At 39.2% G+C, this 26603-nt stretch overlaps 1 protein-coding gene across 2 annotated transcripts in view; it reads right to left on the bottom strand.

The window, feature by feature from the left end:
* The window catches only part of LOC306868470 (S phase cyclin A-associated protein in the endoplasmic reticulum-like), a 107174-nt gene that overhangs the window by 22758 nt on the left and 57813 nt on the right, over positions 1–26603 (bottom strand). For both annotated transcript variants that reach the window (XM_079414654.1, XM_079414653.1), the window contains exons 23-26: positions 20221–20336; positions 8257–8380; positions 4454–4674; positions 1680–1835 (exon numbers count right to left, since the gene is read on the bottom strand). In XM_079414654.1, coding sequence (XP_079270780.1) covers positions 1680–1835; positions 4454–4674; positions 8257–8380; positions 20221–20336 — 617 coding nt within the window. The remainder of the gene's footprint in view (positions 1–1679; positions 1836–4453; positions 4675–8256; positions 8381–20220; positions 20337–26603) is intronic.

The raw sequence follows: 26603 nt of genomic DNA, 5'->3' as shown, positions 1-26603 counted from the left end.
CTGGTCTCTCTCCCAATAACTTCTTGTCGCTTTACACCAGGAATGCTCAGACTTGGTTCTGTTGATTTGAATCCAACCCTGACCAAACTCACATGCACCAATAATCAAGGTTTAGGAGTTCTAAAAGACTGCAGACAGGTGTATTAGAGCAGAAACTTTGCAAGAAGGTATATCTCCAGAAGCAAGATTGTGCCCCATTAGTTAACTTTAAAAAAGAAAGTCCCCAGCTCCAAAGCAGAACAAGCACTACTATTTCAATCTATTCTGACTGCAACACAAGCCACAACTCATAAGCTAACACGTCATCATTAGCCAAGCACAAGCGCTACTTGACAAGCTTTCATTGGCGTTGATGACTATCGATATTTAATCCCACCAAATACACTGGTAGTCGGTGACAGAAACACAAAGCACACGCTGTAAGAACAAATCCCAGGGTCTGGCAACTGCAAGTGAGCAGAGCAACTCGGAAATGTCTAACACGAACCACAAAGGGACAACTTCCTGGCCTTCAGCATAGTGAAGAATGACGGAACGGAGCGTTGACTTGATTATGAAAGACGTTGATTATGCTGCTGAGTAGGATTATTAAAGGGAAGAACTGGCAGTGGGGTTTCTCACAGATATTCAGTGTCAGAAGCTAAAGGACGTTAGGAGAGATACTGGAGTTGTCATAACCAGCTGGGTGGCGTTATAGCATGCAACAGCTGGAACAGAACATATCTGGCCAACAAAGGAGGAGCTATGACCTTTGAAGAAACTCCAAAATCCAAGTGGAATGGACTGAAATATGAATTTGTGCAAATGCAATGACTCATTCAGACTATAGTGGAGATCAAAAGAGTTTCATTCAAATTGTTCTGAAACGCATCAGTAGCATGGTTGAAAATACTTCAGTATCACTTTCTTCCTACATTTTATCACACCTTACAATCAGGTCTAGACGAAATATGCACTTTTTTCAACATCATATTTCATGTTAGATCATATTTTCACAATGTACACAAACGACCACTCCTAAAATGTTTACAGTGCAATTTAACAAATTTTGTAAGCAACAGTGGAGCATCACAGTGATTTGTCTTTTCTGCAAGTCAGGGTCAGAGGTCATAGGCGGGATCTCACAAGCTGTGACTGTGTGGTTAGCCTCTGTCAGCAGTTGTGCATGCACAAACGCACTCCGACGCACACGTGGGTGGGCCGCAGGCAGGGGTTTACAGTGCGGGGAGACAGAGTTGCGGGGCTGCTAGATGACTATCAGCACAGGCTCTGCAGGGCTAGCGTCAGACACTGGGAAATGAGCTGCTGATTGATGGCGCTGCTGTCTCTGGTCTGCACCTCTTCAGACATCTGAACAACTAAACTACAGTGGACTTAACCTCATTCCTATCTGAATGAATAGGTGATCTACAAGTCTGGGGATGTTTGGGAAGGGTGCAACGACTATAAATAGATACTGTGGATGTATCATGGTACAGTGATTGTAGTAGGATTGAACTTTGAGAATGCTATAGTACTAAATATTAACCACGATAACTAGTAATTCAAAAGCAATTCAAAGAATACCAAAATATTTTAAAGATGTCCTGGTATATGCCATGCTACTTTTTGGACTGGAGGGGCATTTCAAAGAGTGGATGACAATGGAGACAAATGAAGTAACATTAGAAACCACTCACCGACCAGTCACAGCAAAACACAACTTGCACATCCCATGGAGGAAAGCTGTGGCTTGCTCGAGAAAGGCAGCAATCTTGGGACTCTCATCAATCGGTCCTTGTATGGACAGGAAACAGCCGTACAGCTTGTCGATCAAGCCCATGTTCACCACATAGCTGAGGGAAACAAGCCAAAATGCATCAGACTTAAAAAACATTTGAATGACAATCACATCTGTAATTCGCCATTTTGGATGAATTTTCCACCACGTTTGCCACACTACGTGGGATTGCCTTCTCTGGGGAAAATATGAAGGTGCCTTAAGGTGTTAGTTCACCCAAAAATGAAAATTCGGTCATTAATTACTCACTCTCATGTCTTTCCAAACCCATTTTTTCCCAAACCCGCTCGTTTACGTCAGTACCGAGATGCATGTGTGTGCATTGCTCTGATTGCAAACAAGGCACAGCGTATCCAGGTTCTACGTCAGAACCTGCATCACACATGCGTCTATGTACAGTCATGAACTTGCATCGAAGACAGGGAAGAAAAGAAATTGTTGAATAAAGTCATTATTTTTGTTGTCTTTGCACACAAAAAGTATTCTCATAGCTTTATAAAATTATGGTTTAACCACTGATGTCCCATGGACTATTTTAACGATGTCTTTACTAACTTTCTGGGCCTTGAACATGTCAGTTGCGTTGCGGTCTATGCAGGGTCAGAAAGCTTTGTGTTTGTATTTGTTTTCTGAAGATGAACGAAAGTCTTACGGGGTTTGGAACGAGATGAGGGTGAGTAACGACAGAATGTTCATTTATGGGTGAACTATCCCTTTAATATCGGCCAAAATGAAAGCAGGATATGGTTTTGGACTTTCTGTAACAGACAGCATTTTAAGGTATCATAAGTGTGCTGCCACTTTGAAGCCTAAGTAGACAGCTCACGGTCATGAAGGCCACTGCAATCCAGAATACTCCTGGCCTGAAATCTGAGCTCACAACTCCTGCCTATTATGTCTATATCTCTAATTTGTCTGGTCAAATGAAAGGTCTCATGACCGTGTTGGTCCGCACCCTCCTGGCTACAAATCAGGCCTAATTACAGTATTAGTGGATGACTGTGTCTCCGTGTGCCAGCTCATATCTAGAACAGGAGAAAAGCCCCCCTTCTTCCCTCATGGATCAGGTATTCTGTCCCTCCACCCTCTTGCACTGCCGAAAGTCTCCTGGCAGTCAATCACTGGACCTCCCAGCGAAGTCTGGGCCAGCGTTTTGTGGCTCCAACGCAGCAAAAAAGTCAGTTGCAGATCCGCATCTCACACGCTCTTCTTTAGATTCCCAATGTTTCCCAATCTTTCTCCCCTTTATTGTGTTTTTTCTACTTCCCTCATACCTCCTTTTGTTACAGCTGTCAGTCAAATGAGGCTGCACTCAAAGGTAATTACAATTCTCCCTCCCCCTTCTTCTCAACAGGTCGACCATCACCTGAACTAAAGCCCCTTGTTATGGCTTTATCCTCCTCTTGGGTTTGGCTTGAACAGAAAGCGGCTTTCCACCCACCATTGTGCAGCCTTTCAGACGCTTCATCCAGGCAACATAAGCCAAAGTGATCAGTCACGATTAGGTTACGCCAAAGATCTAGTGGACCTGGATGGGACTTATTCAGTTTTTCCCACCTACATCAAATTAAATTCTACAAATTCTGACCACTATCATTTAGTTTTCACTTTATTTTTTACATTGGACAGATACTGAGAGAAATGTGTCCATTTTTGGGATCCATGGCCAGCTGTTAATGCCTACATTGAGCCTTGCTAGTCATATGGGTAATGCAGGTTTGAATCTGGTCTTTGTACCACTTCTATTCCCCCCATAATTCGGTTTCCTTTTTACTTTTGCAGTCAATGAAAAACTAAAAAGGACATAATTTCTTCTCTGCAGTTTTATTTTTGGTGATCCAGCCACTACTTGGTCTGTTCCGGCCATGTCTGTAAGGTCACTCCACGGTCACAGCACTGGGCTTGAGACTGCTCATGTCAAACAAATCATGGGAGGGAACACTGAGGGATTGTGGGAAGCTTGGGATTCTTAGCAGGCTGGGCTGTCTGCCTTTCCTCAGAGAGCAGGGGAAAGCCCAGCACTGGCGCTCTCCTCCACACTGCCCTACTCTAATGCCGAGTTCAACTTTAAGTCGTGCACTTCCAGAAGGGAATTTTGGCTGATGTGAAGATGAAAAAACTCTGGTTTAGAGCACGGGTATAAGAAGGAGTTTACAGGCTAAGTTAGGACAGAGGTGCATCCAAGAGCATACTCCACCCAAAAAATGTGCAGAAAGCCAAGTCTTTATTAAGTGCACAAGATTATGTCATTAAATTGGAGTAGACTTTTGAACAAATTTCCCAAATTGTCTGTCCAAGCTAACCTCTGGATCCATTCCAAGAGGTCACTCCATGCACAAGGGATCTCATTCCAAAATGTGAGAAACACTTGTGTATTTTATATTTGGAAAAAAATATTGTTGCTAACAAGAGCCATGTCATGTTTTCCTGCCTCCATTTGCCTGATGAGCAGAAGGTGAGATGTGTGGAAAAGGGAAATGAAAAGGCAAACTTTAAGACTGCAAAGTAATTCAGGTTACTCTGTGTACCCTTGTTTGGCTGATTTTAAAGCAGCACCGCTGTCCAAAAATGAATGTGATTATGTAACTTATGTGTTACTCAAACATTGGGCATAATATTAGCATTCAAGAAGCTGAATCAGGAAGAGTCATGGAAAGAAAACAAAGCAATAACCTGATGAGATCTTGAGTACGTGTGTTGAAGTTCTCACTGGCAGCAGGTCTGCTCTTGGCATCCGGAGTGCATATACGTGGAGCATCTCCATCCAAATTAGGTGGGTGCAACTGCCCCAGCACTCTGGCAACTGTCTGCAGAAGTCCGGTAGTCAAACCCTCAAAGACCTGCTTATTGATACTGCGGCCGAAGATGGAATTGTCCTCATCTGGCACGAAGAGCTACGAAAACAGGTATAGATGTGTTAGCCGGCATTAATGGAAACAAAAGCAGTCACTACCCTGATACTACCCAGAAAAAAAGACAATGGTGTCTTGACACGTTGGAGCTTTCAGGTTTCATCAAGAGCTACAGATGAAGCATCTTTGTCAACGGCTCTCAACATGTCTACGAGTGTGTCAAACATGGGAAGGTCTAAAACTACAGTCATGTTCAAACAACTGTAGGCATTTTCATCAAACTCTGTTTGGAGCTTTCATACAACGTTGTTATCATAACTTACACCATTAAGCTGCAAATCCTTCTTTTGCTGCAGTTTACAGAAATATCCCTACAAGATGTACAGTATTCAAAGCAAACATTTAAACTGATTTGGAAAGGTCTAAAAACACTTTTTTTTTTAATTTGCAAACACTTGCTCAAGTGACTGATGGTGGCCTCTTACACCAATCTTGTCAGTGACGGACATCTGAGATCATTCAACAACGACCTGTGCTGGTCTCAATATCCGGCCCAGCACTGTTGCACAATAGACAGGGTCATTTAAACCTCAGCTTGAATTTTAAAATATTTCCAATTAAAGCAGAGGGTGCAAATAAAAAGGATCCTGTCCTCTTTTGTTTCCGTGGGCAAGCCATTAATCTTTGGTTGGAATCCTGATCCTCTAGCGCATAAATAACTACGAGGGTGCTGCTCTATTATTCAACAGCTCTGGGTTATAAATTGGTAGTTACAACTCGAAGTGACATTGTCACTGGTGGCGTGCCAATGGCGGGCATACAAGAGGTATTCCCTTGTTGGCGGGCACCACTGGCAGGCTTGAGAAAGATGGGTCATGTAACAAGAATGGGAGCAAGGATAGGGAACATAAATGGATTTTTTCACTCAATGTTTATGCATCGAAGAGTGAAGCTTGCAAGGGCAATAATGTAAACTGTCTTCCATGATCATTTTCTTTCACGCCAACTACTGTCACAAATAGGATTATAATGGCGAGTTAGTTAATGCTAATTAAACAGTCAGCATGTTTATAGCTACCTCCCTGAACCTCGAATAAAGTTAGTTGCTGCCACAGTAATGCAAGGATGCATATTTAGCCAGTACAACTGGACCGTGCACATTTGCATTTACCAAATACCTACCTAAGAGTATGTTTCTGACCAAAAAAGTCATGCATATACTTTGGTAAGTTATAATTAATAAAATATATATATATATATATATTTTTTTTATAAATTAATGAATTAGTGAGTGAATGAATAATTAATAAAAAAGTAATTCAGTAGCATATTTATTAATTTCCCAAAACATGACCATTTTGTTGTTTGCCATTATACAATTTTATGCATCATATATAAATGCATTAAGGTGGTTTTGGACTACTCCGACATCACTGGCTAAAGACAAGAAATACAAACAGACTTTAGCACAGGTACAGCCCATGTTAAAATGGCAGTTTTTTTTTTAACAGAGGAGTAGGTTAGTATGCTAAAAGAGCAGGCAAAACCAGCTACATTCTCCATAAATCTAATTACAGAGAAGGGAAGGGTAGACGCCAATACTGGCCACACTGAAACACACACATGCATGCACGCACGCGTAAACTGCTACATAGGTCAGCTTGCAAAAATAACTTGAATATTGCTCTTTACTGACTTATTCACTTCACTTGGGTGACTATTCTGTCCGTTTATATCAATCACATGTCAAATAATCAGCGGGCTGACTGACCGTTGTGTTGAGTTTGAAATAAAGCCCTGTACCCCTAGGAAATATTACGGCTCTTAGACTGGGACACACACTGACTGGGGCTTAACGATTTGCCAAAACAATGTTTCTTGCGAAAACACACACCCACAAGCCCTATATGACTCAGTCACTGGGTCTCATGCACTAATTGAATGGACATATTGAAATATAAAACCTGCATGCACAGACATGATTAATCAAAATCTGCATCTACATTACAATGCAATGTGTTAAACTTACTCACATATTAGTAAATTAATAAAACTGACTCCTTATTTGGTCTCCACATTGTCACAGTAACAAAAATGATATGGGATATGTTCTGCATGAAAATGCAGCCAATTATGTGTAATTTGGGTCTATATATAAAAAGTGTTAGCACTTGTTCAGTGGAAAACATTTCTGTAATTGTCTTTAATGCTCTTTTCAATCAACGCCGTGAACCTTACGTAAACACAACCCCACTGGCATCTGTGTGTCTTTCCATACTTGGTCTCAATGACATCTTAAAAAGCTTGAATCGAAACCCCCTTTGCCAAAAATCAAAGGACAGGATGGGGGGAGAGAAGGATGGGGGGGGGGGGGGGGGGGCACACTGAAGTACAGACAAAAAAATAAGGGACAGGCGCAATGCGAAATGTGATTCAGCAGTGGAGCTTTCCCAGAACTTAAGATGATTCAGTGAGTCATATAAACAAGAGAAATGTTGTATGTATTAAAATCCATTTTGGCGCTTGCTTTAAACTGGTAGATGAGCTACATATGTTCTGGCAAGATGAACAAGACAGAAATGACCCTTTAAACATGACAAACAGCACTTCAGGCCTTTAAAAGCTGAAGTGGAAGTCGCATCCTAAAAGTATTAGTTCACCCCAAAAATGAAAATTCCATCAGTTTTTGCTCTCCTTCATGTCGTTCCAAGCGTATGACTTTCTTTTTCAAGTGGAACACAAAAGGGAGATATTTTAAACAAAGTACTGGTTGTTCATTTACATGCAGTCATAATAAATGGGAACCTCCAGTATGCATCTCTAAAGCATCTCTAAATAATAAAAAAAAAAAAAAACACTACAATTTCTGGTAAATATTCCTTAAAAATAATGTTTTAATAATATAATTATAATTATTAGTACTGTCTTTACATTAAGCAATATATTTTTGTCACAGTTTCTTCAAGTTAAACCAAACTTTTATTTATGATGTGTTGTGAAGACCTTTAGGTTTCTGTTTGTGTATGATGACGACTAGTTTTTCTCACAAGAAACGTAAATGCTAATGAAGTGACTCTTAGAACAGTTCTAGATATCATGTTCATGTGCTCATATATTGAGGCAGCAGAGGCTGAAAACACCAACAGCATTTTTTACGTGTGTAGTAAATGAAACCGCGTGTCTGCACCATTCAATCAGAGATGCGCAGAACATGCAGGATTCATATTTAAAGAGTCTTTTTGCAGTTTAATATTTACAGACACTAGTCTATATCGCGTTTTGATTTAAGTGTACTGACCTACTTTTGATTTATTCATCCAAAATTTGGCAAATTCCGTGACATTCTGCGTTATACGGTAAAATCCATTTTTATGACTGAACCCACGTTTCCGTCTGCGTTTTCCGCATCACGTAAATCATAGAGCTCTACATTATGTGGACACAGGCGGCCAGGATATTTAAATTTTGGGATGCACAGAAGAAAGTCAGTCATAAAGCTTTGGAATGACATGAGGGTGATTTTAATGTTTTATCCCTACAAATGACAATAGTGTACTGACATAAACGTGCATTTACGGCACAAAACAGAGCAGGATTAGGTAAGCTTGAGCCACTAATACTCACTGTTAACTGATGGAGGAGAAGGTCCATGAGAAAGGTAATTTTGTTGCTGTAGAGAACATAGGAACAGTTGTTGTGGCAGTGTACACAGGACAGGTAATAAGTGTTCACGGCAGTGCAGAGGGACCTAAAGAGAAAGAGAGAGGGGGGGGGGATCAGTTTTCAAAAGCCGAATGCTTCTCCTGTTTTGAGGTTTCCATCTAAATGATCAGGATACAAAGCAGGTCCCATATAAACATTTCAGGGTTACTCCGACTCGTAGTGTAAAAGATCGCCAATCAGATGAGCCGGGTTCTCTGCCGTAACACAGTAAGGTTATCTGAAGAAATTGACACTTAAAGCTCAGAGTGTGAACATCACATGCAATCCAAGAAGCATGACAACACTTGGAATATTACGCTCAAGGGAGTTTCTCTCAGGAACAGCTCCTTACGCAATGCGGAGTAGAAAACATGAGATGTGCCCTAATGAGGGCTCAGTCGCTCACAGAAAAGAACGACCGCGGTATTAGTATGATTTTTTTAGGATATGATACCATGGTAAGTTTTTTTTGGTCACACTTTATTTCAAGGTCCAGTTAAAAAAACTGCTAAGTTGCTGATTATTAATATAAAGGTGGTTGTTAAGTTTAGGTATTGGTAGGATTAGGGATATGGAATATGGTCATGCACAATAAGTACTAATAAACAGCCAATATGTTAATAATAGGCATGCAAATAAGCAACTAATTAATAGTGAGAATTGGTCCCTATACTAAAGTGTTACTTTTCTTTGGACAAACATGATAATAACATCATTAATAATAATATATTTTATTATTTGGACAAGCAAAATAATAAAAAAAAAACAAAAAAAAAACGAAACGGCCACACACACACACACCAACACTAACTGGCACGGAAATATGATGCTTTAAATTATGATGATCTCCTTGGAAGGGACCTTGTATCAAAACCCATTTCTACAGTAAAAATGAATTATTAAAAAAATATAGTAATTAGAAAAAAAAAAAAAATTAAATTAAATTATTGGTGTATATATATATCTGTGTATATATATATATATATATATATATATATATATATATATATATATATATATATATATATATATATATATATATATATATATATACACACACACACACACACACACAATATCCTTTTTTAAAATAAATGCATGCAGCTCTAAATAGTTAAAAAGTGACATTTTAATAAAACATTTCAATAAATTCTTACTATTCATTAAAGAATCCTCAAAAATTGTATCACGGTTTCCACAAAAAAAGCAGCCTTTGTGAGCATAAGAAATTTTTCTCAAAATCACTGAAACCAACCCCTTATTTATATATAAAATACGAAACCATGGCATTCCCGCTGCACCGTAGTACTGCCACAGCTCTTTATTGTAAGGGATCTTAGAACCGACTCAATTAGATGAAAAGGAGAAGAACTGGATACCGAACATCTGCCTCTCTTTCGTGTTTCCACCATCTCTTTCTCCAACTCGTTTTCTTTTGGCTCAGATAAGAGTCTAGCCGTCAGCGCCTTCGGGCCAGCAAGCCACTGTCAGTCAGTCAGGCCTCTGTATTTTGTCTGTTCCACACCAGCCCGAGAGGAGATTAATGTTGCTGATAACTGACCAGTCACTCCGCTCCCACTCCAGACCCCCAATCCACCCCTCTTCCCAACCACCCCTTCATTAGTTAATATTTTCTGACAACTGTATATTTTATCCCAAAGCAGAGTGGCGGGGCCCTATCTGCCGTACGGACAACTGGAATCTGACTTTTCTTTTTCAAACCAGGCCATGTTTACTTCCAGCCATAAACATTTTGATATCCACCGCAACCTTCACCATCTGTTCGGCATTTTCGGCCAAACCGTATTGGCACTCATAATAAAAATAGCGCAAGCCTCGAAGGCCTCGGCCTGTCAATAACTTTCACCCGGCTGACAAAAACTCCAGTGTATATTTTACCCACTGGCGGGCTGATCAGGGAGATAGTGGTGCGAGTATTGACATAGTGGTGTAAAAGCGTCAGACATGCAGTATGAGACCGCAGGGAAAACACTGTGCCTGGTCTGCTGGGAAAGGATCCAAGTATTCCCCGCACGCCTTGTAGCTTTGCACTTTCAAAGCCGCTCGATCGTGACCAGTTATAAAAATTGTGTGTACGTGCACGGTTATTAATCGACAAGTTTTCACCTCGTCCGAGCGGACGATAAACGTGGTTGACGAGGGTGTCGAAAGAGGTCTTGTTCAATTAATACGCAACGTTTGAAAATTGCTCGACGGCCAACGGAACATTGATTCACCAAAGCATAAAAGCTGAAGCGTTTCCTTTGTATTGATAGAAGGATACCGGGGGGTGTAAAGGAGCTTGGGGCGAAAGGAGGAGGAAAGGAAGGACGGATGGTCATGGGTGAGTGGAGTGATACACCAAGCTCTGTTCAGTCAGGGAAGGGAAATGTGAGATCCCCTCCAACCTGTGCACTCTGGGCAGCAGACCAGGACTGCTTCAGCCACACTGATTTTCCACCATAGTGTCAATTGTGCAACTTAAATCTTTTTTAAATTTTTTATTCTTTCCATCAAATGCTCAAACATTCTCAATGTGACTGTTGGGCCGAGCAGGTTTTGGCTAACTTTTACATCTGTGCTCTACACTTTTTAAGTACAGGAAATTATGTCTCATCTGTGTTTGTCATGGAATTTCAGGTATCATATTGTTTCTAGGCAAGTTTTTAAAAAGGATAAGTGTCAAATGTCCAGGCGAGGATTGAATGACAGGCCTCAGTGTCAAGGTTCACTTCGGCTTCTCAAATATAAACAGTGGGTTGAGGCCTTAAGCACAAGATTATCACATTATTGTAGTACCGCACATTAACTGGCAACTGAAATTGTGCTAACAAGTGTGAAAAACTATTTTTAGCTCAGATTTATAAAAAGCTAATGAGTTTAGTTATAAACAACAACAAAAAGCCCTACCCCAAAACATAAAATTTATATAAAGTATTAAACAAACTGATCATTAGAAACGTATATTTCAATATTTAAAATAAAACAGCCAAGCTACATACATGAAACTATTCTAAAAACGTACCAAATTTAGACTACAAACTCTTGCATGAGCTCATAAAAGATTCACGGTAAACCTGATCTAGGCGCACGTTCACAGGGTTTTTGAAGGTACGACCGAGGCCATCTGATGCCTGTCCAGTAACGTGTGGGGAGGAATGTGTGGAGTGGGGGTGGGGTAGCCCCAGGTGGCTCACATGGTTAAACGGCAGATTATAGAGCACACGACTAATTTCTTTACACTAATCTTATTAAAGTGTAAAACAGCTGTCGACTAGCCAAATCTCAACACCAACCCCCAGTGCTTGCACCGAACCCCCAGTATGAAACAAATAAGAGCATTTGGGGTAAAAAAAAAAAACAAGCAGCAGAATGTCAGGAAAATGCTACGCCGGTTAGGACGTTAAGCTACCAAACAAGTTGCTCTACCTAGCGTTTGTTAATTGTAAAATGCGCATACACATGAAGTGCCAGAAACCAAGTTTGTCACAAAAAATGTCAGACAAGTCACGAAGAATGAATGCTAAGCATAGCTACTGATTGAAATCTCACTTGGCTAATCACCAGTAGTGATGGAATATCACATTAACTCACCTAACTGCTTGTAGCACTGTCATATAATTACTTGTTTGTCAACTCTGCTAATTGTCAAAAGCAATAAAAACCATTTAAACCTGTCTAGTCTGAAAACTGTTTCTAACTCTTTGTAAGTGATAAACATAGTATGACAATGAATAAGCATTAACGAAGACTACCATAAGTTATTTTCTAATTTGTCAAAAAATACACAAAATAACTTGATGAAAGTATGATGAAAAAGAAACCATTTTGTTTAATGTGACAGATATCTGACAATAAATGAGAGCTACCTATAGCTCCTTGTTTATATCCGTTTGCCATAAAAGGTAACAAAAACGTGACAATTTTTGACATTAATACACTAAATTAAACTATCAAATCAAATAACCTATCAAACAAGTACCTATGTCTAATGCTTTATTTTCATGAATTAAGTTCTAGAAACTGAGTTTCCTATCTAGTATGAAAAAAAACTCAAATAGTTGACAATTAATTAGCATTAAAAACAGCAAACAACAGTTTGCTATTTCCTCTTAGTTATCTGACAAAAGTGGCAAATATTGCAGAATTTGTTAAAAAAAAAAGCACGAAATGATTTATTAACGTTTTAACTTGAGCAGTATTAAAAACACAATTTTGGTTAATGTGACATGTGGCCATAATTGAGCGCTAACCACAACTACTATTGATATCTCGGTTTATCATCAAAAGGGACAATAATGCAAAGTACAATGTCTAAACCATTTTGGCATTACTAAACTATTTTGCTGCTGATGATGAATAAAAGGAGAGAACAATCTAGTCTCCATTCATTTTCATATGCTTCTGACAGCATTAAGTGCTAGAATCAAGCTAGAGTTGTTTTTTATACCACAATAGTACAGATGTTACTGTGATTTGGTTGACTAGCTGTGGTTAGTTGCAGCCAGTTCTGTTTATTGTTGGGTGTTTATCACATTGAATATCCAAGTTTTTCCTTTCCTGCTACATCAGTACATTCTGCAGCTTTTAATGATAAACTGCACATGAAATCAAACAGCAGTTGTGGTGCTGTGGTTCGTACACATTTAGATTTTTTTATGAGCTTTGTCAGCTTACACAGACACCTCACCTTAACTACCTGCTAAATTGACTGTGTTAAACAGCCCATGCTGCTACTGTCTGAGTAATGGGAGGTTTTTTCAGCCCATACATCATCTTAAAACCCGTTAGATGCTTAGAAGCTGTCACTGTCCTGCTTGAAATGATATCCTTACACCCCAGCCCACTGGGTGCTTTTCCAGCTCGCTCTCCTCTAATTGACGATGATTAGCATGACATCCAACACCGGCCCGCCGTGCATGGCCTCTGCCTGTCTCTCCTCTTGAGGATGACAGCCTGCATCAAAGATTTTGAGGAGCAATTTGGTGAAGTGCCATTGTAGTCCGTCTCAGGTTACTCGTGGAGTATGTAACACTGACCCACATGTGCCAGGTCGTCCCTGTGAGCATGCAGCATTCCTCTACCCGAGTGGATCCGAGATTCCCTTGTCGCGAGTTACGTTTTGACAACGCAATGTGAGCTCTGCCACAGGCCACCAGGTCTACAAACAACAGGCATATTGTTAATCTGCCCATAATGAAGCATTATCTTGTAGACATAGGATTAAGTTTCCAAGCTAACCAATGGAGATGGTCTCTATAGTGCTGTATTGCACAGAAAAGGAAAAAAAGTGCCACAGAGAGAAAGAGCATGCTAGATGGCAAGAGATAACGGCTAGATAGCTGCAGATAATAAGCGTCGTGATCTCCTCACCTACTCAATCTGGCTTAACCTCAGCTAACCATGAAAATCTGCCCCTCCGATTAGTCAATGAACACAAGGGGTGTGGACTTGCTTAAGGTGTGCCACAGGGCTCTGTCCTCTACACCTTGCCTTTCTCTATCCCCATTCACCTCACCCCCTGAGGGGTGCTCCTCAGCTTGGGTGGCCTCTGGCCTGGATGGGGGTCATTGGACTGACCTCTGGAACTGAATTAACCCATTCTGAAAACCATAGGCTAGCTCAGAGACAGGGAAGCAGATGGCTAAGAAGAATTCGAGATGAGGGGGAGAACATCCCTAGATTGTCTGTCTGGCCTAAAGTTGACGATTCTCTGCAAGAAACATCGGCATGATCTTGTTCTTTTGAGACAAAATTAACATTCTTTAAGAAGGTAAAGATATCATGTTGTACCATTTAAAGCACTGCACAAACAAACCTGGACATGGCTGGTAACAAAAATGGTGTGATATGTAAAGGTCTTGGAGTTTCATCCATGTAAATTGGCTATCAAGCAGGAAAACAGGCTCACTTGGGCCTGTAGTTCACATTTCCAAATCTGTCAGTATAATCCCTATATTTGCATTTCACGCTTTTATTCAAAGCAACTGACAACACATTCAAGGTATATGCTTTTATCTTTTATGCTTGTGCCACATTCTACCAATTGAGGAGCGTGTAAGACAGGAGTGTCCAATCTTGCTTCTAGAGGGCCACTTTCTTGAGTTTAGCTATGACACATCTGCCTGGAAGTTTCTAGTATTTCTAAAAACCTTGATCAGCTGATTCAGGTGTGTTTAATTAGGGCTACATCTAAACTCTGCTGGAAGGTGGCCTCCAGGTGCAGAACTACATGCTCCTGGTGTAAAAGGTAAGCCAAGTCTTCGACTGCTAGTATAACTTCTATACCTGCTTTTTAAAAGGAAGTGGTTAAAAAAAAATAACTTTGAGGGACAGAAAGGGATCTGGAGCAGATGAGAAAAGGTGACGAGCAAATCCGCCTGTTAAACAATCCCTCCTTTCATTGCAATCCAAATGACATTTAATTTGATTCTACCGTTGATCTTTCCTGATATCCTGAATGATTCCAAGACACCCATTCGGCCCGCTGTTCCACAAAAGGCTGGCCACAATCTGGGGCAAAAGTCCCGGCAAGCTGTCACGCACCACACAGCGTGCAGACACACATGCGCGCAGATAGACATGCCACATAATGGCATCCTGAAATGAAACCACTTGGAGAGAGCTTGCGAGAAGCTTTCACTGGGCACATTTAGTCATCATGTGACATGGAGGTTGAGGTGACAGGCAGTGGCGCGTCAATGCGTTCACTTCCACTTAGAAAAGTGAGACAGCCAAAGTCGAACGGAGTCGGGCAATCAGTTTAGCAGTCGCAAGTGCTCTGAAATTTCATTGATGTGTGTAAGACCTCAGTGATTTCCTGTTGCTGTTCAGGAGGAGTAGTTTTACTAAAAGTCATTTGTGAAACTCATTTAGGAGTGACCTGTGGACTTGTGAGTGTGTGTGAGGCTCTAGGGATGAGTGGGATTAAGCTCCATTCTGTAAGAGAGGGGACTGTGCGCTGACAGCAGTCTGGTCCAGTGCCCACCTTACAGCACTGACTTCCCCCTCTCCTCCTCAGCAGTGACCCCTACTGGGAGACAATGGGACTTGTCTTTTCCTGGATGTACTGAAAAGCTCCATTAAGTCTGAGTGTAAATAAAAATTCTTACTAATGGTGAACCTGACCACCTGGTCCCAGACAAATGTTGTTTTGGAAAAGTAGAGGTTTGAGTCTTAATGCTGAATGCAATTCATTTTTGCCCACAATCTAGAACACAGCAGTCACTGTGGAAGCCAAATGCCATACACTAACACAGAGCTTTCAACTAGCTCTAGCAGCAACTGAGAATAGTAGTTTTGAGATTGGTCTTGATCTATCTCAAGAGTTAAGGAGAACTCCAATTTAACAGTTTTCTATAATAAAAATTAAATCACAAATTTATTTGAATAATTTAACTTCTAAAATATAAATAAAAAACCCCTGTAATTATAATTTCTAAAAAAAAAAAAAAAAAAAAAAAAAAAAAAAAAAAAAAGTGACATGCATTTGATAATTGCAACATAAATCAAATGCAATAGCTCTGACCGACCTGAACATTTAATGCTCCCTTTTACGTCAAAATCTCATAATATTTAAAAGCTAGTGAGCAGGTTAACGTTCAGGTTGTTGCATGAGTTTCCTGGGCCGGCTCACTATCCTTGGTTTACTCATGCAAACAAAATGGCCTTCCTGCTCCAGACATCCGACCCCATTTCCTTCTTAGCTGTCGACTCCCTCCAAAACACTCAGCTCCAAGCCGCAGGGTTGCACAGGGACATTAACGGAGCCTCACTGTGGAATTAGCCCATTAATGTAATGCTAACAAGATGGAATCCTTCTCCCATGGGGGTAATATTACAGCGGCATCTCCGTAGTTGTTCTTTTTTGTAAATCACTCAGCTTATCTGAAAGGAGGCGATCGATACGCAGCATTACAGTAAATAGATAAACTAGCGCTGCTGTAAGGGTTAGCGTCTGAGCCAACCATTACAGCGTGCAGATGAGGGGGAACGATTAGCACGTATTTGCTTGCGCCGTGCCCCTCACAGACACCTGGTGCCATACCAAAAGTCACTGCTGACAAGAATTCATGGAGACAGATTGTCTTCCAGCGAATTGTCTAAGCTTGCAATTTTAGTGGAAATTTAATCAATTATTTGAAAAACTGCAATAGTCTGGTATTTAAGAGCTTTTTTGCGGTTCTTCGGTCATGAAATTTCCCAGAACTGGCTAACAACAATGTGGATGATTTTTGGACATTTTCCACCTATCCCAGATCGACTGGTCAGGCAGCGCCATCAACACCAGGGCAAGCCACCTGGAGCTCCACTCATGTCTTTGAGAAGCTAGTGGAAACATGCAGGAATCATCTGACCCCTTAAAGGTTATCACCGGTTCAGCACCGTACGGCCTTAGGACACAGAGAGAGAGTGATAAATAAGATAAGAGGTGATTAAAGAAAGAGAAACAGAAATGTAGGACGCCGAAAGAAAGTAGGAAAAAAACAAAAACATGCAATACTGACTCAAACCTCTTATGTTCTAACCATTAAAAGTTGACAAAATTATACTGTATATCAGATCGAAAGATTACTTAATATGACTAAAATTACAATTAAAAAAATGTATAGAAACTTGCTCTCCTCAAAAAGTAGTGTATGCATGTATGTATATATGCATGGAAAATACTAAGCAGCACAACTATTTATTTTTTATTTTAAATCTAAATAATTATTATATTTTCATGTCCATATACTGCTTAACATTGCTGTGTATTGCTGATTGTTATATCGAGGCATATTAAAGACAATATCAAATACTTATCAAATATGTTCATACAGTGAAAAAAAACTGAGAAAAGAGCATTGCATAGATTTTTTTTTCTAAAAATAAACAAAGAAGAAAAATTATATTAAGTAAATATATAAATATCAAGATATAACACTGAAACATATTGAGACAGGTTAAAGTAATATCAAATACAGTATTACCCAGCCCTATTGGGGTACAGTTGAATTATTATTATTATTTGTTTACATTTTATTTGTCTTCCTTAATATTAACATTAATATTAGTATTAAAAATGTCCCGACCATTTTTATACATTCACCCTTCTGTTCAAAGTATGGAAAAATAAGGAAATATTAAGCATCACAACTATTTCCTTTTTTGAATTTGTAATATCTAAATATATTACTATCATTATTATTATTATTATTTATATAAATATAATTTCTTTTAAAATTACAATTCTAAATGCTTCTTTTATTGGGGCATATAAAAGAAAATCTTAAATACTCCTTGTGTTTATTTTGTAAAAATATATTCATTTAATTTAATTTAAGTTAAAAAACAGAAAAAAAAACTAAATTATATTAAGCAAATACATAAATATGATATTTAGAACGTTGAAACCTATTTAGACAGATTGAAATGATTAAAATGAAAATCATATCTATATTGCGCAGCCCTAGTTGTGTATAGTTGAATTTAAAAATGGTTTTGTATAAGAAAGCATTAGCTTGACACAGTATGGAACATTAGCGAGTCAAACACTTATTCACTGATCATTTGGATCTAAGGATAACCATTGTTCTTGGCTTCATGCTTGGCAGAGGACTTTTCAACAAGTCAAGACAGGGCTGAACCTCTGTCATGAAAGTGAGGTGACTCTTTTATCCTCCGAGAGGGACCACTTCAGCGTTTGATTGGACAGGACGTGGGAGAATGACAGAAATGCCTCAGAGATCTTTACCTCCTCCTGAGCGTGTCAAGTGGATCTTTCAAAACAAGAGAGGAGGATCGCGGTGGATGTGTTTGCACAGCCTGACCCAACATGCCACAAACACACACATACAGGTTAAAGTAACAGTTCACAAAAAACAAAAACTACCATTATTTATGTTTTTTTCAAACCAAAGTTTTTTTCTTCTTCGATGGAACACAAAAGAAGAGATTTTTAAAACTGTGCTGCTCAGTCTTTTCCATGAGGACTGAAGCTTTCAAAATTCATTTAAGGATGCAAAAGAACCACAGAAGTAGTAAATATGCTTTCTATTCAACGTCTTTTGAAATATGATAACTTTATGTGAGGAACAGACTGAAATTTAAACCCTTAATTTTTTGGCCTCCGGTTTTTTCAACATACTGTGGCTTCTTTATTTACAACTACGCTAATTTGAAATATTGTGTTGGTCGGTATATAAATGAGATGTTGCGTCTGTGTTCTTTAATTTGCGCATTGTTAGTAAATCACCCGCAGAAATGTCCACGCCCATCGGCGCGGTTTTGGAATTGCGCTCTCGCCCTAATTTGCTCGGTTTAGTAAAACTGGCCCTAAAGCTCCAGTCCCCATTTAGTGTAAACGCATGTTAAAAATGTCTCCTTTCGCATTCCATTGGAGAAAGAAATTTGGGTTTGGAGTGACACAAGCATTTAAATAATGACTTTATTTTTTATTTTTTGGGTGAACTAATCCTCGAGTCGAATGCAATGCAGTTTCAACCTCTTCAAAAACTGAAGTTCATAAAAATTCATTATAATATTAAGGCCCACTTCAAATTTTCTGGAATTAATGACTGAACGACAAGGAGGCGCAGAGAACGAGAGTGAGAGTATGAGAGAGAGAAAAATCAATAAACACTAGATGGCCTGTAAAAGCATTATAAATATAAGTAGCATTTCTCCATTAAGGGAGATTTGGAAAACAGCAAATGCTAATGAGGAAGGCAAAGAGGCTATTGAAGTCCATTAGGAGCTCTCTCTAGTGAAAATAGCCGCTCTCTGAGGTTATCTACTGGCCAACGCCACTAGTTCCAGACCCACTATTCAAACCCGACTCCCATTTCCAAGTGACGGATAGGACAAATGTGCTTTCTGTATACCAGCGAGGGGCCAAGGGAAGAGTGCAAAATGGATGATTCAAAAGCAATGCTTTTGATTTTCTAAACAATGAACATTCTTATTCATTATAAATTTATTGTGATGCAGAGCGCTTGAAAGAAGGGAAATGACTTCACAGCTGAGCCGGAGTCACTTTGTGGGATTGGAAGGAGGCCACAAATCATGATCAGAAAATGACTAAATATTTTTGAGTTTGTGAGCAAGAAAAAAAAAAGTGGTTTGTGTTTAAGAGGACAGTTCATGTAAGAATTTAACAAGTGAGAGCTGTGGTCTAGCAGTTTCCTGATTCCAATCCTGCCAATTTCATCATTGTTTATCACCATCACAGAAAAGGCCAAATATAGGATTTCTAAAGAAAAGACTGAGTATATTTGATTTAAGAAGGCACACAACTATTTTAACATATGCCATTGTTAATTATTCTCAATTAATCGCATATACAACATATTCAAATTTGCAATTCACATACAAAAGTAGTTTAACTATTTCAATTACTTTATTGAAGTAATGTAACTGATTACACTTGATTACTTTTCTAGATTTCTAACTAATCTTTTCAGCTGTTAATCATTTTGAAACATTTAAAGCAGGCAGTAGTACTCAACACTGATTACCGTCAGACTTCATCACTTGAATTCAGACTATAATTTAATTTTAAAGCACAGCCACCGCAAAACAGGCGTTTTAATTTGAGATCATTCTGAGTTTAAATACAGATGTAACATCATAAAATATAGTTTAATACAGTAGCTATGATACTGTTTTTGAAATCAAACCTTTGCATAGCTATGACAGGAAACACTGGCACCTAACAATGCCTTGGAAAAACACAGTTAATCTTAAAAAATAAAGCATATAAATAAACCCAAATAGGAAATAAAACACTATGTCCTAAACTCTTGAACCATTGGTGTCAGTGCAAGAGCAGTCAATGCACTATTGAAACCTATTGAAAAAAGATATTATATGAAGTTGAGCCTGTGCTTCTAGGTTGGTACTTACTTGAGAGGAATACGGGGTACTGCTGTGGGACTGGAAGCCGTCGTGACAACCTGTAGGATCTGTTCCAGTGCAGACAAACCCCCTCCTACCTGAAAAGCTACCTGATCTGCATTATTCTGAAAAAGAGAGATAGCGACAAGAGAGAGAGAAACAGTCAGAAACATGGAGAGGTGAGCAGACTCAAGTATCACATTGTTTTGGCATAGGTGGTATCCTCTTGTTGCCCACCTCCTGATTTCTAGAGGGGAGCTGGAGTGAAATTTGAAACAAAGCGATCCCCAAAGAATTCCTGCTAAATCTCAAAAGTGCACAACCCTTCCCAGCCCCCCCACAGCAACCAAAAACCAACGCAAGACAACAAACGCGCATATCTGCACACAAAGCAGGGGTGGTCTGGTTTGACAAAGAAGAGCTTAGGGAATACATAGAATAAGTCAAAATTTAGACTGGACAAAAAAACCTTTCAAGTCACAAATTCACTACTGAGCCAACAATATGCATGAGTCAATGACAAAGACTGTTGAGGAAAAAAAAGAAAGATAAACTTTTATTTAAAAATTCATGTGCAAAGTTCCTAGGAATGTGATCTTTGCATTCATGAAGTGATTTTGAAAAACTCTTATACCATTTTTAACAAATTTCATTATGACGATTTTAAGAACGTCATGTGGTGCAACCATGTAAAAAGCAATAAGTTCCTTGTGAGAATACGCATTTGAATATATATAATTATTTATAAATACAATTTTTTTAATATATATTTTTTCGAAGTAAAATATTTTTTTTCTTCCACGTATCATGAATTATTAATTCATAAATCATTGCTTTAAGAGAGTTACACCACATTACATTTTACAATTAGTGCTGGGCAACGATTAAATGCGATTAATCACATCCAAAATAAAAGTTGTGTGTGTACTGTGTATATTTTTATGTATATATAAATACACACATGCATGTATCTATTTAAGAAAAATGTTATGATTATACATTAAATATTTATATATAATATAAATATTCAAGTAAATACATGTAAATATTATATAAATATATACACATTATAAATATACACAGTACACACACATATTATATAAACAAAAACTTTTATTTTGGATGCGATTAATCACGATTAATTGTTGCCCAACACTCTTTACAATCTAAACTAATCTTGCCTTTTCATAAAAAGGCCAAATTATCTGATATTTCTAGAGACTCGTTGACCTTGACAAATAGTAATGAGGGTCTGCAAGGGTCCTCCTTATGATTCCTGTTTTTTTCCCCCTGCATGCTGGTTACATGTTTGATTTGGCAAAAAGTTTTTCAAATATGAATAAGTCAATCATTATTATCTCTTAGGAAAAAAAAAAAGTGTTTAACTTACTAATATTTGCAAAAACTGTTTGCCAAATCAACGTCATGTGGTGTAACCAACATGCAGATAATAATAAGCATGCAAATAATAATAACCGATTATGCCAAGCTACTTTAGATATTTTCTTCATTATGATATCAGGACAATTGTATCCCTCCCTATAAAAATAGGGAAAATAAAAAATATGCTCATTGAAAAAAAGAAAATAAAAAAGTATTCAGTAACCGTGTAAATATAATTTTAACATTTTCAAAACATGATCTGTTAATGTACACGTCATTGACCTGCATGCATTTGAAGTTATTTCAGGATTTTCTAATGGTCAAGGATCAAATGCAACCTTCAGTTGTTGGTTATCATAGATACCAGCCATAAAACTGTTAAGAGGAGGGTCAACCAAACTGTGCCTGAAACTCATACGGAGCGAATGAGCGTCTTTGAGTAAGAAGAGACGTAAAACAGTCATTTAACTGACGTGCTTTTCAAATCAAACTGTTTACAGATGGGACATTTTTACTTGCATCATAAAATTCTTTAAAGTTCAAAGTGGAACCCCTTTAAATGAGTCATAGGGTTTAGAGTCCAAATTCCCCAGCTCCCTTACTTTGAGAAAGGAAGTAACTGCCTTAGAGGTTGGCGATGAGTTCGACCCCAATGTTGCCACAAAACGACACATAAATCAACAACTCTAAAATTTGAAAGTGACAGCAGTTGAGTCATTTATTTGCAGGATCGAAGAGCAAAGAAGTGAAGAAGAGAACAGGGAACGTTGCACCTACTCCATATAATGAGGTCAGATTCTCGTACGCTATGTGACGACACTCAAAGTCAGGCACTTCAAGATGTTTTTGTTCAGGGGGTGGCGGGGGCTGCCAACAAGCCTGAACATATTGAGCAGCGAACAGAGGAAGTGCTTTGCAAAATTACATATAAGCTCCTCTCTTGTCAATCACAAGTGCCGCCAAAGACTCATTCCTGGAGATCCGGTGGCAAAGAGAAGGCTGAACCTCTGCCAGGGTTAAGAGATTGGAACAAGCTTGTTGTCAGATACACCAAAGGTGGAGCACGCTTGAACAGCGGCTGGGATTAAGAAAACTTCACTGACAACTAGGTGAAGACGGCCATGGAGCCTTGCTGCCTATAGCGTGAGGATGAACCCAGGTCGCAACAGTAAATCAAGTGGGTTCGCAGTGCATCCATCAGTACAGCCCTGTCAAATGCTCCAGAGGCAGGAGGGTTGGCCGCTCATGGTGGCCTATTTAAGAGGCATTTGGAGGGGTTAGCTGGGGCCTGTACGGCGATGGCGTGTGGAACTCAGTTCAGAGGGAGGTGTCTTACCTTGCCCTTTCTGGCTTATTGACAGATCCCCATGCTGAGCAAAGAATCTGGAGGAGTTCAGAAAAGGGATTGAAGATGAGATTATAAACATTAGATTGTGAAGAAAGATACAAAGAGTTTAACGAAATACATGCTTGGCAAGGAATCAAATTAATACAATATGGAAAGTAAGGAGAAAGGCCTTGTTTGGGCAATAGACAGAGCTGTAAAAAGTACTGAGAAACATATTCAAGTTGTGTCTAGAGTCAAAGTATTTCAAGTACTTCACAAATAAAAATTGTAAGGGGTGAAAAGGAAAATTTTTGCCTCTGAACTTTAATTGAGTAAAAATATTCTTGCTCAAACAATATTTTGGATCATTTGCATTAAGTACAGTAATGCAGTATCCCTGGAAACAAGTGGCAATTATAAACAAAATAAAAATGTCTCATTACAAGCTATACATAAATGTCTCTTATTCTGCTACAACCAGGCAAAATAAAACGAGAGAAATAACATACCTGTATTTTATTAAACTGACTCTAAAGTAAACTGAAAAGCCTGTGCAAAAATATTAAAGTAAATCTTCTAAACGACATATACTGTTGTGCACTTCTGCAAACTGCTACCAAAAATGCAACTTTAACATGCTGCCAGGGGCTTCCCATTCTCAATAGTCATCTGGCATTGATATTGCTTTTCAGCAGGCCACGTCAGACAAGCAACCCAAATGTTTATTTATTTGCGACCAGCATGCCTCTACAATAGCAGGAATAATGCGTTAACATGCCATTTGTATCTTACATAACTAAGGAGGCACTGTGTTCCACTCCTGCGATTTTCTGGCAACAGAACAAAACATCTCAATGCCACTACAAACAACACAGAAAAAGTTAGCAAGATTTAAGAAAAAAAAAAAAAAAATTCAAGCCTACTGCTCTAAATATTCAAAGAAAAAAAGGCTTCAGAAAAAAAAAATACAAATGATTGCTAAAGTCGGTTCAAAAGCAGTATGTAACAGTTCGGCAGCAGTGTTAATCCTACTTGGTGTGGCGACTCCACTCTGAATTCATTTGCGAACTTGGTCACGATACTACACAATCACATTAATCATCGAGGCAGACTGTAATGAGACAAAACATCAAATGGCATGCCATAAAAACATGCTTGGAAGTGATGTGTAAAGCTGGTACTAATCCTTGATTCTGCACAGAGTGCTGTTGGATTTGCCTGGTGTACTGACCTCCTTCAACAAACACTCCACTGACACTATAATAAGATGAGAGCTTGCGTTTTTCTAATAGGGATTTCAAACAGAAGACCTGAAGACAGATCAGATGGTTAGAGAGGAGGGAGGGTGCAGAGGAAATCTAAATTATACGGCTTGAACAATCTTATCCAATTATTAACAAGGGTGGCCATTTTAGGCAAGGCTAATCAAAGGGCCAGGCAGCTGCGCTTCCCGCCGGCCGACCAGGACAAGGGTATGGGTGTGGGGTATACGTTAAGTGGGAGGGAGGGCTGGATGTGCCTGCGTGTTCACCTCCTACAAACCACTCTAATTAGCCGACATGAAAAGTCAGGGGGAGGGGAAGGCTCCTAAAATGCTGCATCCCCCTTCTTGCAACAGATGGAGAACAACTGGCTGGGGCATTCATTGACGGAGGGGTTCACCAAGGTTCCGTCTTAGGCCCATCCATCTTTTGGCAAGTGGCACACTGATGTAAACATGCCCCCTTCAGTTACAGCGACAGCTCCAAATCTCAGAATGAATAAGAGTGCTGGCATGCAGACGAGGTACAAGTCTGTGTTTTGTTCTCAATAAGCAGTATAGAAATACAAAAAGAAGCATAAACACTGTTCCCATTTAGTGAAGAGGCCCGTGCTGACATAAGAAAGGAAAAGAGCTGTAAACCACATCAAGAGCTTTGCAGACAGTAAAGCAATAAGTTAGTTTTTACAAGGTTTAATAGCACACATTTAAGTACACACTGGAAGATAATTTGCGGGAGCAAGAAATAATTTAAGAGGAGGTGTTCAGTTTTAGGATAACAATAGAAACCAACTGTTCATTGGAAACAAGTGAAGATTATCAAAAAGAACCTTGGGAATTTTGAAGAGTGTATGTCAGTTATAAACTGGAACCACAGTACCTGCTACAAAACCCAAAATCAGCAAGAAATGCTGTGCATTCCAGAATCATAAACCTTTAACTCTGGAGTATACAAACTGCCAAGTTCACTCATGTGTGCTTCTTTTAACCCCTGACCGAGAACATGGAAAACTACACAGCATTATTAGTTCAAATATCAAGCTGATATCCAGAAATCAGCCACCCAAGGGCAATTCTTTCCACCATGGGTTTCTGACTCTTCTAATAGCTGTCTTCATGCCCCTTCAAACATGCACCTGAGGGGAAACATGAATCCTCTCCTCTCTTACAGTCACAAGCAACAGCCAAGTGGAACAAAAGAATTACTAGGCAATTAGGGTTTGAAAATTACCTTACTGACAGCACATGGTGAAGGAATGTAAAACTATGTCCATGTTTTTTTTTTAAATAACTAGCTAATTCCTAAAGCTCGACCTGTCCCTCAGCAGCAGAGAGGCAACACCCAATCACCTCACACATCTTTATGAAGAGGCTTGTTGAAAAATGTAGTTCTTGTCATGCATTTCAATGATCCTAAAACCAACAACTACAATTTCTTCTCTTATCGGTTGGTTTTTGAGGTTGAAGACAACAAAATGAAACCTGCAAAATTAGAAAATATACTTGAAGTATGTGTTTTTGTTGTTTTGAATGTCATGAATGTTTATAAATTAACACAAAAGAACAGAGGTTGGTTGCATAAAATGCTTACAAGTCTAATTTTCTTCTTTAAGACTGGTAATTTAAGATTTTTTTTAGTTGGTTACATAAAAACCTACATTTTCTCAATTGAATCTGAAAAATAAGACTTATTACCCCTTGGCTAACTGCTAGTTGGGTCAGACTAGTTCCAAAGAGAGAGACTTAATACAGAGGCTGATTTTATGCAACTGGCCTCAGTGGTTCCCAACTTTGGGTCCTCGAGCACCCACAACACTCGACATCTAGAGGTCACCCTTATTTTACACACCTATTTCTTGTCTGGGAGTTTCTTCTAATGAGATGAATTAGGTGTGTTTGATTAGGGAGACGTCTAAAGGGCAAATTAGGGGAGTAGTCCAGTATCAAGGTTGGGAACCACTGCTATATACAATCTGGGAAAGAATCAAACATATGGCAGGAGGTAAAAGTTTGGCTACCTATTGGATTGGACAGCAGACTTCACCTCTTGCTTAATAATCTTCAAGCAACACTGACATAGTCAATCACTAATGTTCTTCTCTACTCTCAACCAAGGCGTCCGCCAACATTTGCTAGATACTTTCTCCATCCCAGGTCATCAAACATGGATTGAGGGCAAGTACAATGCTGGAAGGGCCCCTTGGCGCCTCTTTCCACAGCCTTGGGCCTCATGATCAGGTACAGCTAGCCAACAGTTGGCCACCAAGGGGAGCCAACCCCTGACAGCTGGCAAATGAAAATGTAAATACTGGCTGGCCTAGCAGGCCCAGAATTTTCCTGACAGTCCCTCAAGTGTCATAAAGGCAGTCCATCTTGGCCTGTTCTTTATTTGAAAGCAGTGACAAACACTCCCTGGCAGAA

This window comes from Barbus barbus, assembly GCF_936440315.1.
Source record: "Barbus barbus genome assembly, chromosome: 50".
NCBI lineage: Eukaryota > Metazoa > Chordata > Actinopteri > Cypriniformes > Cyprinidae > Barbus > Barbus barbus.
This window is presented reverse-complemented; position numbering and strand designations above follow the sequence as displayed.